Source organism: Bombina bombina, chromosome 9, assembly GCF_027579735.1.
Source record: "Bombina bombina isolate aBomBom1 chromosome 9, aBomBom1.pri, whole genome shotgun sequence".
NCBI classification, from domain to species: Eukaryota; Metazoa; Chordata; class Amphibia; order Anura; family Bombinatoridae; genus Bombina; species Bombina bombina.
The window spans coordinates 89243624-89258142 of NC_069507.1; the positions used below are offsets into that span (position 1 = coordinate 89243624).

General features: G+C 40.3%; 1 protein-coding gene across 5 annotated transcripts in view; it reads right to left on the reverse strand.

Moving 5' to 3' along the window:
- ANK3 (ankyrin 3) overlaps nucleotides 1-14519 on the reverse strand; it is a 1320989-nt gene that overhangs the window by 1115795 nt on the left and 190675 nt on the right. For all 5 annotated transcript variants that reach the window (XM_053692249.1, XM_053692250.1, XM_053692246.1 and 2 more), the window contains exon 2: nucleotides 8129-8167. In XM_053692249.1, the coding sequence (XP_053548224.1) occupies nucleotides 8129-8167 (39 nt within the window). The remainder of the gene's footprint in view (nucleotides 1-8128; nucleotides 8168-14519) is intronic.

Genomic DNA, 14519 nt, shown 5'->3' on the forward strand with positions numbered 1-14519 from the left:
GGATGACGTCATTTAAAGGAACCTTCATTTGGTGAGTAGGCGTCGGTTGAAGAGGATGGATCCACATCGGCTGGAAGAAGATGGCTCCGCTCCGGATGGATGAAGATAGAAGATGCCGCTTGGATGAAGATGTCTGCCGGTCCGGATGTCCTCTTCTGCCCAGATAGGATGAAGACTTCTGCCGGTCTGGATGTCCTCTTCTGCCCCATCGGATGAAGACTTTGTCCCGGCTGGGTGAAGACGACTCAAGGTAGGGAGATCTTCAGGGGGGTAGTGTTAGGTTTATTTAAGGGGGTTTGGGTTAGAGTAGGGGTATGTGGGTGGTGGGTTTTAATGTTGGGGGGGGTTGTATTTTTTTTTACAGGCAAAAGAGATGATTACTTTGGGGCATGCCCCGCAAAAAGCCCTTTTAAGGGCTGGTAAAAGAGCTGGTTACTTTTTAATTTAGAATAGGGTAGGGACCTTTATTATTTTGGGGGGCTTTTTTATTTTATTAGGGGGCTTAGAGTAGGTGTAATTAGCCTAATATTCTTGTAATCTTTTTTTATTTTTTGTAATTGTTTTTTTTTTTTTTGTAATTTAGTTTAGTTTATTTAATTGTATGTAATTGTAGGTAATTTATTTAATTAATTTATTGATAGTGTAGTGTTAGGTTTAATTGTAACTTAGGTTAGGATTTATTTTACAGGTAATTTTGTAATTATTTGAACTAGGTAGCTATTAAACAGTTAATAACTATTTAATAGCTATTGTACCTAGTTAAAATAAATACAAAATTGCCTGTAAAATAAATATAAATCCTAAAATAGCTACAATATAATTATTTGTTATATTGTAGCTATATTAGGGTTTATTTTACAGGTAAGTATTTAGTTTTAAATAGGAATACTTTAGTTAATAAGATTTAATTTATTTCATTAGATTAAAATTATATTTAAATTAGGGGGGTGTTAGGGTTAGGGTTAGACTTAGCTTTAGGGGTTAATACATTTATTAGAGTAGCGGCGAGGTCCGGTTGGCAGATTAGGGGTTAATACTTGAAGTTAGGTGGCGGGGACGTTGGGGGGGCAGATTAGGGGTTAATACTATTTATTATAGGGTTTGCGAGGCGGGAGTGCGGCAGTTTAGGGGTTAATAACTTTATTAGAGTAGCGGCGAGGTCCGGTCGGCAGATTAGGGGTTAATAAGTGTAGGTAAGCTAGCGGCAATGTTAGGGGGGCAGATTAGGGGTTAATAAATATAATATAGGTGTCGGCGATGTTGGGGGCAGCAGATTAGGGGTTCATAGGGATAATGTAGTTGGCGGCGATGTGCGGTCGGCAGATTAGGGGTTAAAAATATTTATTATAGTGGCGGCGATGTGGGGGGACCTCGGTTTAGGGGTACATAGGTAGTTTATGGGTGTTAGTGTACTTTAGAGCACAGTAGTTAAGAGCTTTATAAACCGGCGTTAGCCCATAAAGCTCTTAACTACTGACTTTTTTTGGCGTTAGGAGTCTTGTCGGTAGAGGGTCTACCGCTCACTTCAGCCAAGACTCTAAATACTTAAATAGGAAGATCCCATTGAAAAGATAGGATACGCAATTGGAGTAAGGGGATCTGCGGTATGGAAAAGTTGCGGCTTGAAAGTGAGCGCTAGACCCTTTCCTGCCTGACTCTAAATACCAGCGGCTGGCCAAAAGCAGCGTTAGGAGCCCTTAACGCTGCTTTTGACAGCTAACGCAGAACTCTAAATCTAGGTGAAAGAGTAAATCCCATGAGACTTTTGCAATGTTGGCACAGATTACAAGTGAAGGGCTAATGATAGCACTGACCATAATATTAAAGAAACTGTACACTGTAAAATTGTCTTTCCCTCAATGTTTTCCCCATGAATTGTAATACTAGCAGCAGCATATACATTTTAAGAGAAGTTGCTCATTTATGCTTCTTTTTGCAAAATAAATAGCTGGATTTGCTCTTTGAAACCACAGCCTATCAAAATAGGCTAAGCTTGCAGAAAGATCAGATCTCGTTATCTTATCACTCAAATGCTTCCATTTCCTATCTCTGTCTCTGTACAATACTTAGAAAGAACAATTAAAAAATGTAAAACGTTATCTCTTCCACCTCCCATTGTGAGTGTAATTTCGTCTGCTGGCTGTGTTTACATAGTATCTCAATAGCCCATACTTAGGTATAGAAACTTTCAGTATAGGTAGGGATATTACAAGCTAAATCAGCTATTTCAAATGCCAATATAAAGGAGCTATTTGTAAACAATTTAATACACTCCAGCAGGTAAAATGGATAACTGGCAAAGGAGAGAACGTTTTGGGGTAAACTGTCCCTTTAACATTGCTGGACCATGCAGAAATTAGCACACACATTGATATTACGAGCCCATGGTAAAACAGAGTTTCCAGAGGTTTAGCGCACCCTGTATTTTCAATGGGGATTAGGGCTGCACTAAATATCAATATCACTTATATTACAACTTGAAAGTTATTGCTTGTGCTCAAGCCTAAAAAAAACCTAGAATAATTAGCAAGAATTGAAGTAAAGTGTAATGGTTGAAAATAAAAGTTTCACAAAACACATGAAAAACATATTAAAATAAAGTATCACTCTTACATCAAGGGGTATATTTACCAAGCAGAGGATGATGCTTATTCCGCGCAAGCCTTCTGGCTCACCAGAAACAGGAGTTAAGAAGCTCCCTAACTGCAATTATCCCGATATGATATGATCAGAATGATTGACACCCCTTGCTAGCAGCTGATTTGCCGTGAATGTGCAGGGGGCGGCATTGCACAAGCATTTCACCAGAAATGCTTGTGCAATAATAAATGCTGACAGCGAATCCTGTCCGCCCGACATTTGCTAAATGTAGCTCAAAAAGGGTACAGCACAATGGTAGATGATGGCGGTGGTGCAATCTATAAAGGGTTCCACACAACTCCCCCAAACAATTCAATAGATTTATTGGAACCTATGTCAGCTTTAATTAGTCTATCGCGCAAGTTGCTGCTTCTCTTACAGGCTGGCATGAAACTAGACTGGAATGACTTGACAGAGGGGTTACAGGTACTCAAAATATGCCAATATTTTCTTAATATGTGATTTGCGCGATAGACTAATTAAGGCTGACATAGGTTCCAATAAATCAAACACACAAACATACATCACAGAAAAAAATCTAGGCTGTTATCCTTGCTTGGGGTGTTCTAGCTGCATGACAAAGGGCAGATACTTTTTCCATCCCCGTACTGGTAAAAATATAATATCAGAAGTCTGTTCACTTGCACTACCACTTATACCATGTATATGATAAAATGCCCATGTGGGCGGAGTTATATTGGTGAAACGACAATAATGGTCCGTGATAGGATGAGTGAGCACAGATCTGACATTAGAACAAAAAAGATAAAAAATCCAGTGGCAGAACATTTTATTCAGGCAGGTCACAATATCTGCCAATTAAGATTTCAGATCATTGATCATATAGCTGTTCCCAGAAGGGGAGGTGATAGCAGGCTTGGACTGGCCATCGGGCATTCCGGGCAAATTCCCGGTGGGCCGACTAGGTTAGCTTAGCCCTGCCCACCAGTCAGTCCAAAGCACGGTCTGATAATTAAAGTTCCTGTGTGGCAGTGGAAACTATAATTACCAGCCCGTTTTTTGTATTGCAGAGAGGAGGCAGAGGGGAGGAGCGCCTTCGGAGACCGATACATAGGGTCGGGCCACTTGTTTAGATGTGGAAGTTGGATTGTGTGGGAGACTCTGAGGGCCTGGCCCCTGTTTGTAGCTATGCTAACAGTTACAGTAGTTATGCGGGGTAACAGCCAACTTCCCTTCACCTACTTACACCAATGTATTTTATCACCTATACAATATATATATATATATATATATATATATATATAGTTAAAGCGAACCTTTTTCCCACATATGGCAGAAAGTATCCTCCAGTATATCAGCAAAATGTTCTGTTTTCTGCTGTGTGTGCATCATTGCAGAAGACTAGCTTGTTTTGTGTACGTATATATATATATATACATACATACAAATAATCATACAATATATATCAGGCTTGGCTGCTCTGGCATAAAATGCCCAGGCCTATTTTTGGTCCCAGTCCGGCCCTGGGTGATAGATAATTATATTTGAGGCAAAAAGAGGTATTTTGGATTCATACGTTAGAAACCTGCAGTCCCGTGGGTATGAATAAAGAATATGATCTTTCTGTCTTCCTTTAATTAATTATGTGCCTTTTTGCTCTAATATTATTTCATGAAATAATTGTGAATTGTGAATTGAATCTTTTGTAAACATTCTTACTTTTGTAAATATATATGTATGTTGTATCTTTCAGCCACTAGGTGGTGCAGTTTTTTATTGCATTGGTCTATCACACAGAATGTAGTTGTGATTATGACTAGAATGGGTTAAATTTAGAGGCGGGGTTAGGTATACTTACCCCTATATAAAGGTGTGATATTTGCATTATGTGTACTGACATGATTAAGGACTAGAGGTCCGAAACGTTGTCTACATTTTATCTTGGTGTCCCAATAAATCTGGAAGTTTGCTAATTGGTGAGTGTTGCTTTATCTTTGGACTCTATTTTAAAAGGGATATAGTATATGACAAAGTGTTTAAGTGGGAAAGGCTCAAAAGTGTGTGTGTGTATATATATATATATATATATATATATATATATACACACACACACACACATATATTATTATTATTATTTATTTTAAACCTAAACCCCAAAAAGACGTGATTTCCTGTGTGAAGCATCTCATCACATATATCAAAGCTGTCAGGGTTATCTCTTTTTTATTGCTATTTTCCTCAACTTTCTTCAAGTTTTCTATTTTGCACATAATAGAGTGTAGTGTTTCTTAGAGGCTGATTTATTTTTCTAATTTGATTCATTTGTTTTGTCATGTTTGTAAAACATTTTTGTGATACCTGTATCATTGATAGTGAAAGCGGTTCTATATGGCGTTTCCAGTTGACAGCTAGAAACAGTCCCTCTGAATTCAATTGAGCTGATCTCGCCACTCTCTGTTCTGCTGAGGGAATGGGTACAAATCTCACCATTTTCCAGAATCAATTTTGTTGTTTTTTTTGTTTTTTAAGGGATATGAAACCCAAAACTTTCATGATTCAGATAGACCTTGAAATTTAAACTAATTTACTTCTCTAATTAATTTGTCTTCATTCTCTTGGTATCTTTTGTTGAAAAGCAGGGATGTATGCTTAGGACCCACCCATTATGGCAGCAGTTCAAGCATGTTAAGCATTTGGAAGAGCACTAGATGGTAGCACTATTTCCTTGTAGTTCTCCAGGATCCTACCTAGGTATCGCTTCAATAAAGAATATTATTTGAACTAAGCAAATTTGATAATTGAAGTACGTAAATTGGTATATTCTGTCTGAATCACAAAAGAAAATGTTTGGGGTTCACAGCCCTTTAAGCAAGATATAAATCTTACATACAAGTTTTATTGAATCTAGGCTAACAGGTCCTTCTAATGTTGTTGACTGGCTGATCCATACATATGACTTTCTAAAGGACCTTTATAAAGCACCAACATATTACGCAGCGCTGTAACATTAAATGGATATGAAAACCAAACTTTTTCTTTCATGATTCAGATAGAGCATATCATTTTAAACAACTTTCTAATTTACTTCTATTATCAAATTTTCTTTGTTTTCTTGGAATAACGTTGAAAAACAGGAAAGTCATCTCAGGAGTGTGCTTGTGTCTAAAGCAATATTCGGCAGTAGATTTGCAAGATTGCTGTAGATTTACAAGAGCACTAGATAGCAGCACTATTTCCTGTCATGTAGTGATCCAAACACCTTCAAAGATATCTCTTCAACAAAGAACATCATAGGATCGAAGCACATTTGATAATAGAATAATTGGGATATTTGTTAAAAGTGTATGCTCTTAATCACAAAAGATAATGTTTTGGGTTTCAGATCCCTTACAGTTGTCGAGTACAATAATCAGAACATATTTACATAAAACTTAAAGGTAGAGGGCCCTGACGTTGAGTCATTATAAGCTGTAAACCATCTTTACATAAGACAATCAACTGGAGAGGTGGGCTTGTGAGCTTACACTCTAAAGGAAGTTGATGGAGAGGAATCAGAAGCATCTTAATGCAAGTTATATGGATTCCTGAACTGATGCACTTGAAGCTTTAAACACTAGAGGCAAGTAGCAAAAGTTAAACACAAAGGCAATGGGAATTTGTAAATAAATAAAATAAAATAAATAAATAACACTACTATAATGAAGAAGACCAATGTTTAAAAAAAAATTCTCTGCTATCTGTTTTTGCTCCCTAAACTAGAACTTTAAAGGGACATTAAACACAAACTAAATGATAGATAGAATGAAGCATTCAAAGTGATTAGTCTGAGAATAACATGTAGATGTATTTTTTAAAGGTTTATAATTATTAGCTGTTATATTGACAAAATAAGTGTATATAAAACAATGGGAGCTGCCATGTTGTAACATAGGTTACCTTCTCTCCTGTGGCCAATTAGAGACAGTTATAAATAGGTCACTAGAGTGTGCAGCCAATGGCCGTGTGGAATATAAGAGTTCTGCACTTCCACTTCTAACAGGAACTGAAAAGCTCACAATTTCAGAATGGAATTACAGGAAAAGGGGACAAAATAAATTATGAAAGCCTATTGCAGAGTTGTTTATATATATATATATATATATATATATACATACATACACAGTTTATCATTTTATATTAACATTTCAAAGTGTTTAATGCCCCTTTAACCACTTAACACTTTCAAAGCTGAGCTATTTCACACATCTGCATTGAAGTCATATTACGTATTTTGTGATCATTACAATTTAACATCAACTGCTTTAAGATACCCACACAAAAAATATCCTATTTTTTTGTTTATTTTTTTTTGTTTTTCTAAGCACAGATAGCACTATTACAAAACAGCAGTTTGCAGAGATACCAAAAAATTTATTTAAAAAAAATCTATTTTTGTAATTTGTGCCATTTTTTATAGCATGCATGGTAAACACCAATATCACAAATATTTCAAGCACACACTTTATGGTTCTGCTAACCTTCCTACAACCCAAACATTTAGCATTCCACATCTATAGTTTTTTAAACAAAAATATAGTAACTAAAAGATAAAAAAGATGTTTTTCAGCACATTACACTTTGCAATGAAAGATAATCTAATCATAAAACATTATACATATTTCAAAAGTACACACTATTCTGGTTTCAGACTCAGAGCTATGAACTATTTTACACTCACCCATATTTTACCACTTTGAAATCTTTAACAGTGATAACAGCAACGGCATTTAGGAACAACTTTTTTGCTAAGACATGTTACACATAAATTCAAACTAAAATGTACTGGTATTTCAATTTTAATTATAATGCCAAACACAGCAACATTTTTAAATTAAAAAAATATGTAACTTTCAGGCTGATGGGCATTCAGAGAAGACACCCAAAATCCTTAGAGATCTCACTGACCCACAGGAGTCACAAGATCTTATGCAGGGGTCAAGTCCTACAAAAAAAAGTGTGGGAACTCACCAAGACTTCCACCCCCCCCCTCACAATTAATATTGTTTTATATACGCACACACACTCTATTAGTATGTATATAATCTATACACTTTAGTTAATGAAAGCAAATTAAATCCAATGAAGGGTTGAATGGTTGCCTTTGGGCCTGAGAATCCTCCTCTGTTACAGAGTCTCACCCACTTAAGGTGCAATAGTCCTATTTCTGCTGAAGGGAGCTAAATAACCCCAGAGTAAACCACACAGAAATGTAAGCACCATGTGTTACATACATCGCGGAGTGATCACACAGCAGGACCGCTGTCAGGCTTGCATTTAGTGTATTGTAGGAGGTGCTACTGCCCATTACTAGAGGATCTCGCTACCCCGTTTCTGTGTTCTTTCCAGAGGGAACTTAGTTCCTCCTGCAAAAAAAGTTCAGGAACTCCGTTCCCATGCGTTCCCGCTCGACTTGACCCCTGATCTTATGCTACAACCCTGATTTAATATTTTATTTAAACTTTGGTTCAGTAGTAAGTACTTTTCCTACCTTAGATGGACTCCTTGGTGATGACTTTCTCCTGTCAATCTAGAATAAAACAAAAATAATAAATGCTTTTCAGATTAGACTATTCATATGAATATTGTACACACAGGATGTTGTGACAATGCTTTAATTCCCCCCCCCCCCCACACACACACACACACACAGTTTCCCATCTCTCACTGTTCTCATCTGCACAAAGTCTTTGCAAATACTCATCTCTAAGGGATTATTTCGTCTATGGGCAGATGCAAACTTAAATAACTTTTTCTAGCTAAAGCAAATCTGATTTACGTTTCTTTTATATACAAAATATATTTTTTTTTTGTTATGATTAACAGAATTTCAAAAAGACTAACCCTCTAAGAAATAGAACATTCCAATTTGACACGTCAGCTTGTTATTTGCTTATATTCATGTAAACAATACAATAACAGTGAAGTCATATAGTTGCTTAGGATTCTGAAGACAAGCACAGTTTTTAACATAGAGTAGAATCATTAAGAAACGTAAAGAGGCAATAAAAGCCCAATATACTGGTAAAATGATATGTTCTTATTTGTTAGAGCATGTAAGTTTAGCACTAACGACCCTGCAACTATATGTGCTTAACCAATACATTATCCTAAACTGTATACAGAATTCTATGGGCATAAAAAAGCCTCTAACTGTTGCTAATACATTTTCAGCATCGCCAAGCATTCCTTTTGCATTGCTCCTGGGCCTGGCGCCTAAACTTTACATTCCTGTTTTTTAAATAAAGATAGCAAGAGAACAAAGTTTATAATAGGAGTAAATTAGAAAGTTGCTTAAAATTGCTGCTCTATCAGAATCATGACAAAAAAAATTAGGTTTAGTATCCCTTTAATTTGAAAAAAACTACTAAATCATTTAAAGGGACATGAAACCCCAAAATTTTCTTTTTACGATTCAGATAGATCATACAAATTTAAACAACAATTTACTTCTATTATCAAATTTTCTTTATTTTTTTTTTCACTATTTCCTGTCATGTCATTCTCCAGAAGCCTACAAAGGTATCTCTTCAACAAATAATTGTCTTCATTCTCTTTATATCCTTTGTTAAAGGAGCAGTAATGGACTACTAGGAGCTAGCTGAAAGCTAATGACAAGAGGCATTTATGAGCAGCTACCAATCAGCAGTTTCTGAGCCTACCTAGGTATACTTTTCAACAAAGGATACAAAGAGAACAAAACAAATTAGATAATAGAAATAAATTGGAAAGTTGTTAAAAATGGCAGGCTCTATCAGAATCATGAAAGAAGAAAAAAATTGTGTTTCATGCCCCTTTAAGTTTTAATTGCTGTCAACAAAATATTGTAGGTCTTTCGTAAATTCAACATTAAACTAAATTCTACAAAAATGCTATAACCTTAAATCAATGTTTCAGATGTGCCCTTAAAATTTCAGACAAAAGATTTTCCTATATAATCGTGTCATTTTATTTATAAATGGTGGAATTATAAAACTGTCTCATTTGCACTGATGTATATAGCTAAATGAAATACAGGTAGCCCTCAGTTTACGCCGGGGTTAGGTTCCAGAAGATTGAAACCGTTATAAACTGAAACCCAGTTTATAATGTAAATCAATGGGAAGTGAGGGAGTTGGGTTCCAGGCCTCTCTCAAAATTGTCATAAGTAACACCTAATACATTATTTTTAAAGCTTTAAAATGAAGACTTAAATGCTAAACAGCATTATAAACCTAATTAAATAATCACACAACACATCCTATATAATAAATGGCCAAGTATGTTTGTCAGATGCAGTCATGCGCAGTAGAGACTGCACGTGACAAACATACCTGGCCGTTTGGATCCTGACACTCAGCACAGAGCAAGGCTGAAGCGGAGTGTCAGGGAGCGTGGCCGACGGGAGCGTCGAGATGGGGGCGTGGCTGGGCGTCGAGATGGGGGCGTGGCCGGACGTCGTGAGGGGCGTGACCGGGAGCGGCAAGGGCGCCCGGGAGCGGCAAGGGCGCCCCAACGATGGGGCGTGGCTGGGCGGGGTGCCGTGATGGGGGCGTGGACAGAGAGGCAAAGGCTTTCAATTAAGACAGAGCCAGAGAGGGAGCAGGAGAGGGGGGGAGAGAGCCAAAGAGGAAAGAGAGCCTAAGAGGAGAGAGAGCCAAAGAAGAGAAAGAGCAAAAGAGGAGAGAGAGCCAAAGAGGGGGGGGGGGAGAGAGCCAAAGAGGGGGGGAGAGAGCCAAAGAGGGGGGGAGAGAGCCAAAGGGGGGGGGGAGAGCCAAAGGGGGGGGAGAGCCAAAGAGGGGGGAGAGAGAGAGCCAAAGAGGAAAGAGAGCCAAAGAGGAAAGAGAGCCAAAGAGGAGAGAGAGCCAAAGAGGGGGGAGAGAGAGCCAAAGAGGGGGGAGAGAGAGCCAAAGAGGGGGGAGCCAAAGAGGGGGGGAGAGAGCCAAAGAGGGGGGAGAGAGCCAAAGGGGGGGGAGAGCCAAAGGGGGGGAGAGCCAAAGTGGGGGGAGAGAGAGAGCCAAAGAGGAAAGAGAGCCAAAGAGGAGAGAGAGCAAAAGAGGGGAGAGAGCCAAAGAGGGGGGAGAGAGAGTCAAAGAGGGGGGGGAGAGAGCCAAAGAGGGGGGGGGGGAGAGAGCCAAAGGGGGGGGAGAGCCAAAGGGGGGGAGCCAAAGAGGGGGGAGAGAGAGAGCCAAAGAGGAAAGAGAGCCAAAGAGGAGAAAGAGCCAAAGAGGGGGGAGAGAGAGCCAAAGAGGGGGGAGAGAGAGCCAAAGAGGGGGGAGAGAGAGCCAAAGAGGGGGGAGAGAGAGCCAAAGAGGGGGGAGAGAGAGCCAAAGAGGGGGGGGGAGCCAAAGAGGGGGGGAGAGAGCCAAAGAGGGGGGAGAGAGCCAAAGGGGGGGGAGAGCCAAAGGGGGGGAGAGCCAAAGTGGGGGGAGAGAGAGAGCCAAAGAGGAAAGAGAGCCAAAGAGGAGAGAGAGCAAAAGAGGGGAGAGAGCCAAAGAGGGGGGAGAGAGAGCCAAAGAGGGGGGAGAGAGAGTCAAAGAGGGGGGAGAGAGAGTCAAAGAGGGGGGGAGAGAGAGCCAAAGAGGGGGGGAGAGAGCCAAAGAGGGGGGGGGAGAGAGCCAAAGGGGGGGGAGAGAGCCAAAGGGGGGGGGGAGAGCCAAAGGGGGGGAGCCAAAGAGGGGGGAGAGAGAGAGCCAAAGAGGAAAGAGAGCCAAAGAGGAGAAAGAGCCAAAGAGGGGGGAGAGAGAGCCAAAGAGGGGGGAGAGAGAGCCAAAGAGGGGGGGAGAGAGCCAAAGAGGGGGAGAGAGAGCCAAAGAGGGGGGGAGAGAGCCAAAGAGGGGGGAGAGAACAAAAGAGGGGGGCGAGAACAAAAGAGGGGGGAGAGAGAGCAAAAGAAAGGGGGGAGAGAGCAAAAGAAAGGGGGGAGAGAGCCAAAGAGGGAAGAGAGCAAAAGAGGGGAGAGAAAGAGCAAAAGAGGGGAGAGAGAGAGCAAAAGAGAGGAGAGAGAGCGCAAAGGAGAGGGGGGAGAGAAAGCAAAAGAGAGGGGGGAAGAGAGAGTAAATGAGAGGGGGGAGAGAGCAAGGGGTGGGACCGCTGTACTGCAAAAAATGGCCTGTGTACACGGGCTTTAGTACTAGTAATATATAATTAAACTAAGTTAAATGAACAAAAACATTTGCTAAAACAGCATTATAAACCTAATACAAAATCACACAACACAGACTTTACTTGAATTTTTTGCAAACAGTTCTTTCTATGCATTCCAATCTGGACTGATTTATAGACAGGAAGATCTTGTTCCTTTGAAAGCTGCTCGATAGCTCAGGTCTAGCTAGCTACACCGATTCATTTCAGCCTGCTTGTGTGCTTGGCTGGCATATCTTTTCTGCAACACAAGCGGACAGCTCCACCTACTGGCTATTTTAATAAATGCACTGCTTCTCATTGCTTTTCAATAGCAGTCACATGACTGAAAAAAAGGTTGTTATTCTGAAACAGCGCAAATTGAACCGTTGTAAACTGAGGGGCACCTGTATATGTATCAAATCAACAAAAAGTATAAACAAAAACATCTAATTTAATATAGCAGAGCACACAGAAAACATTATATCCAATTACCTTTATGAATTATCCTGCAACAAATTCTGCATATTTTTTTTACTTTGGTCGCTTGTTCACTTTTGGCATGGAACGTGCCCTTTTGTCAATCAGTTCCAATGAATGTAAATAGTTACTTCTTAAGCTTCAGCAGTATTCTAACTGGCTAACAGTTCTGATAAATTCTTTCTTCCAAATATACAGTAATGGTATTCTGGCAACCATTACTGACATTTATTTTAAAGGAACGTAATATATCTGAAGTGTAATTAAATGAGCTAGTGTAACTCGGCCAAGACTGCAACAATGTGATCTTGCAAAAAAAGATACCAAATACACCAAAGAAGTAAATTAACCATTGAATCAACAGCTGAACTTCAAAATCTCATATAGTTGGACAGTATATGCCTGTGAATTCATCCAAGTGTTGTCTTAAACACCAGGGGGTCAATTTATCAAGCTCCGTACGGAGCTTGATGCCCCGTGTTTCCGGCGAGCCTTCAGGCTCGCCAGAAACAGAAGTTATGAAACAGTGGTCTAAGGACCGCTGCTCCATAACCTGCCTGCTCTGAGGCAAAGGACAGAAATCAACCCAATCGAATATGATCGGGTTGATTGACACCCCCTGCTAGTGGATGATTGGCCGTGAATCTGCAGGGGGAGGTATTGCATCAGCAGTTCACAAGCAATGCTGGTGCAATGATAAATGCAGCGTATGGTGTTGGCATTTATCGATGTGCAGCGGACATGATACGCTAAATCGTATCATATCCGCTCGCACTTTAATAAATTGACCCCAGGTATCAAAAATCCTGTAGAATCAAGACAACTTAGGGTTATCAAGCAATCTGCGCCAAATCAAGTAGATCTATGAAGTCTTGAAAACCTAATTCCTTAAAGGGACATGAAACAAAAAAAAATATTTTAGGATTTAAGAATGCATGTAATTGTAAATAATTTGCCAAGCCAATTTACTTTTCTAATTTTCTTTGTTCTTTTAATAGCTTTAGTTAAAAAGCATACTTAGGTAGGCTCAGGAGCAGCAATGCACTACTGGGAGCAAGCTGCAGATATATGCCTCTTGTGATTGACTCACCATTGTTTTCAGGTAAGTAGTTCATTGCTGCTCATTCAACAAAGGATACCAAGAGAATGATGCAAATTTTAAAATAGAAGTAAATTGGAAAGTTGTTTAAAATTGTAAAATTTGGGTTTTGTGTCCCTTTAACCCCTTAATGACAACTGACGTACCAGGTACGTCCTGCAAAAACTTGCAGTTAGTGACAATGGACGTACCTGGTACGTCAGTTGTCTTAGAGAGTGCTGGAAGCGATCGCAATCGCTTCCAGCAGCTCTCAGGGTATTGCAGTGATGCCTCGATATTGAGGCATCCTGCAATACCCTTTAGAAAGCATCCGATGCAGAGAGAGCCACTCTGTGGCCCTCTCTGCACCGGTAGCGATGGGGCCGTTCGTTGGTGGGTGGGAGCTTACAGGGAGGAGGGTGGGCGGCCCATCGCTACCCGGCATCCGGTTCCTTCAAGTGCATTGTGCACGCCGGATGCTGGGAGCGTGCGGGGGGCTGCGTGCACGCGCGCGCGTGTGTGTGTGCGCGTGCGCGCAGCAATCACTGGCACTGCCACCAATGAATTTTGGTAAGAGGGAGGGGGGCAGCAAACTAGCATTTTTTAAATAATATCAGGATCAGGATCTGGATCTGGGGGGGGGGGGTTGGGGCAGCTACACTACAGAAAAAATAAAAATAAAACATTTAAAAATAAAACAAAAACACTTTATTTTTTGGGGAAAACTGGGTACTGGCAGACAGCTGCCAGTACCCAAGATGGTGGCAATTAGGTAGGTGGGGAGGGTTAGAGAGGTGTTTGGGGGGGATCAGGGAGGTTGGGGGTTAAGGCAGGGGTCCATCACAGCTGAATAATTAAAAAAACAAAAAAACAAAAAAAAAACACCTTTTATTTTAGTACTGGCAGACTTTCTGCCAGTACTTAAGATGGCGGGGACAATTGTGGGGTGGGGGAGGGAAGAGAGCTGTCTGGGAGGGATCAGGGGGTGGGATGTGTCAGGTGGGAGGCTAATCTCTACACTAAAGCTAAAATTAACCCTGCAAGCTCTCTACAAGCTACCTAATTAACCCCTTCACTGCTGGGCTTAATACAAGTGTGGTGCGCAGCAGCATTTAGCGGCCTCCTAATTGCCAAAAAGCAACGCCAAAGCCATATATGTCTGCTATTTATGAACAAAGGAGATCCCAGAGAAGCATTTACAACCATTTGTGCCATAATTGCA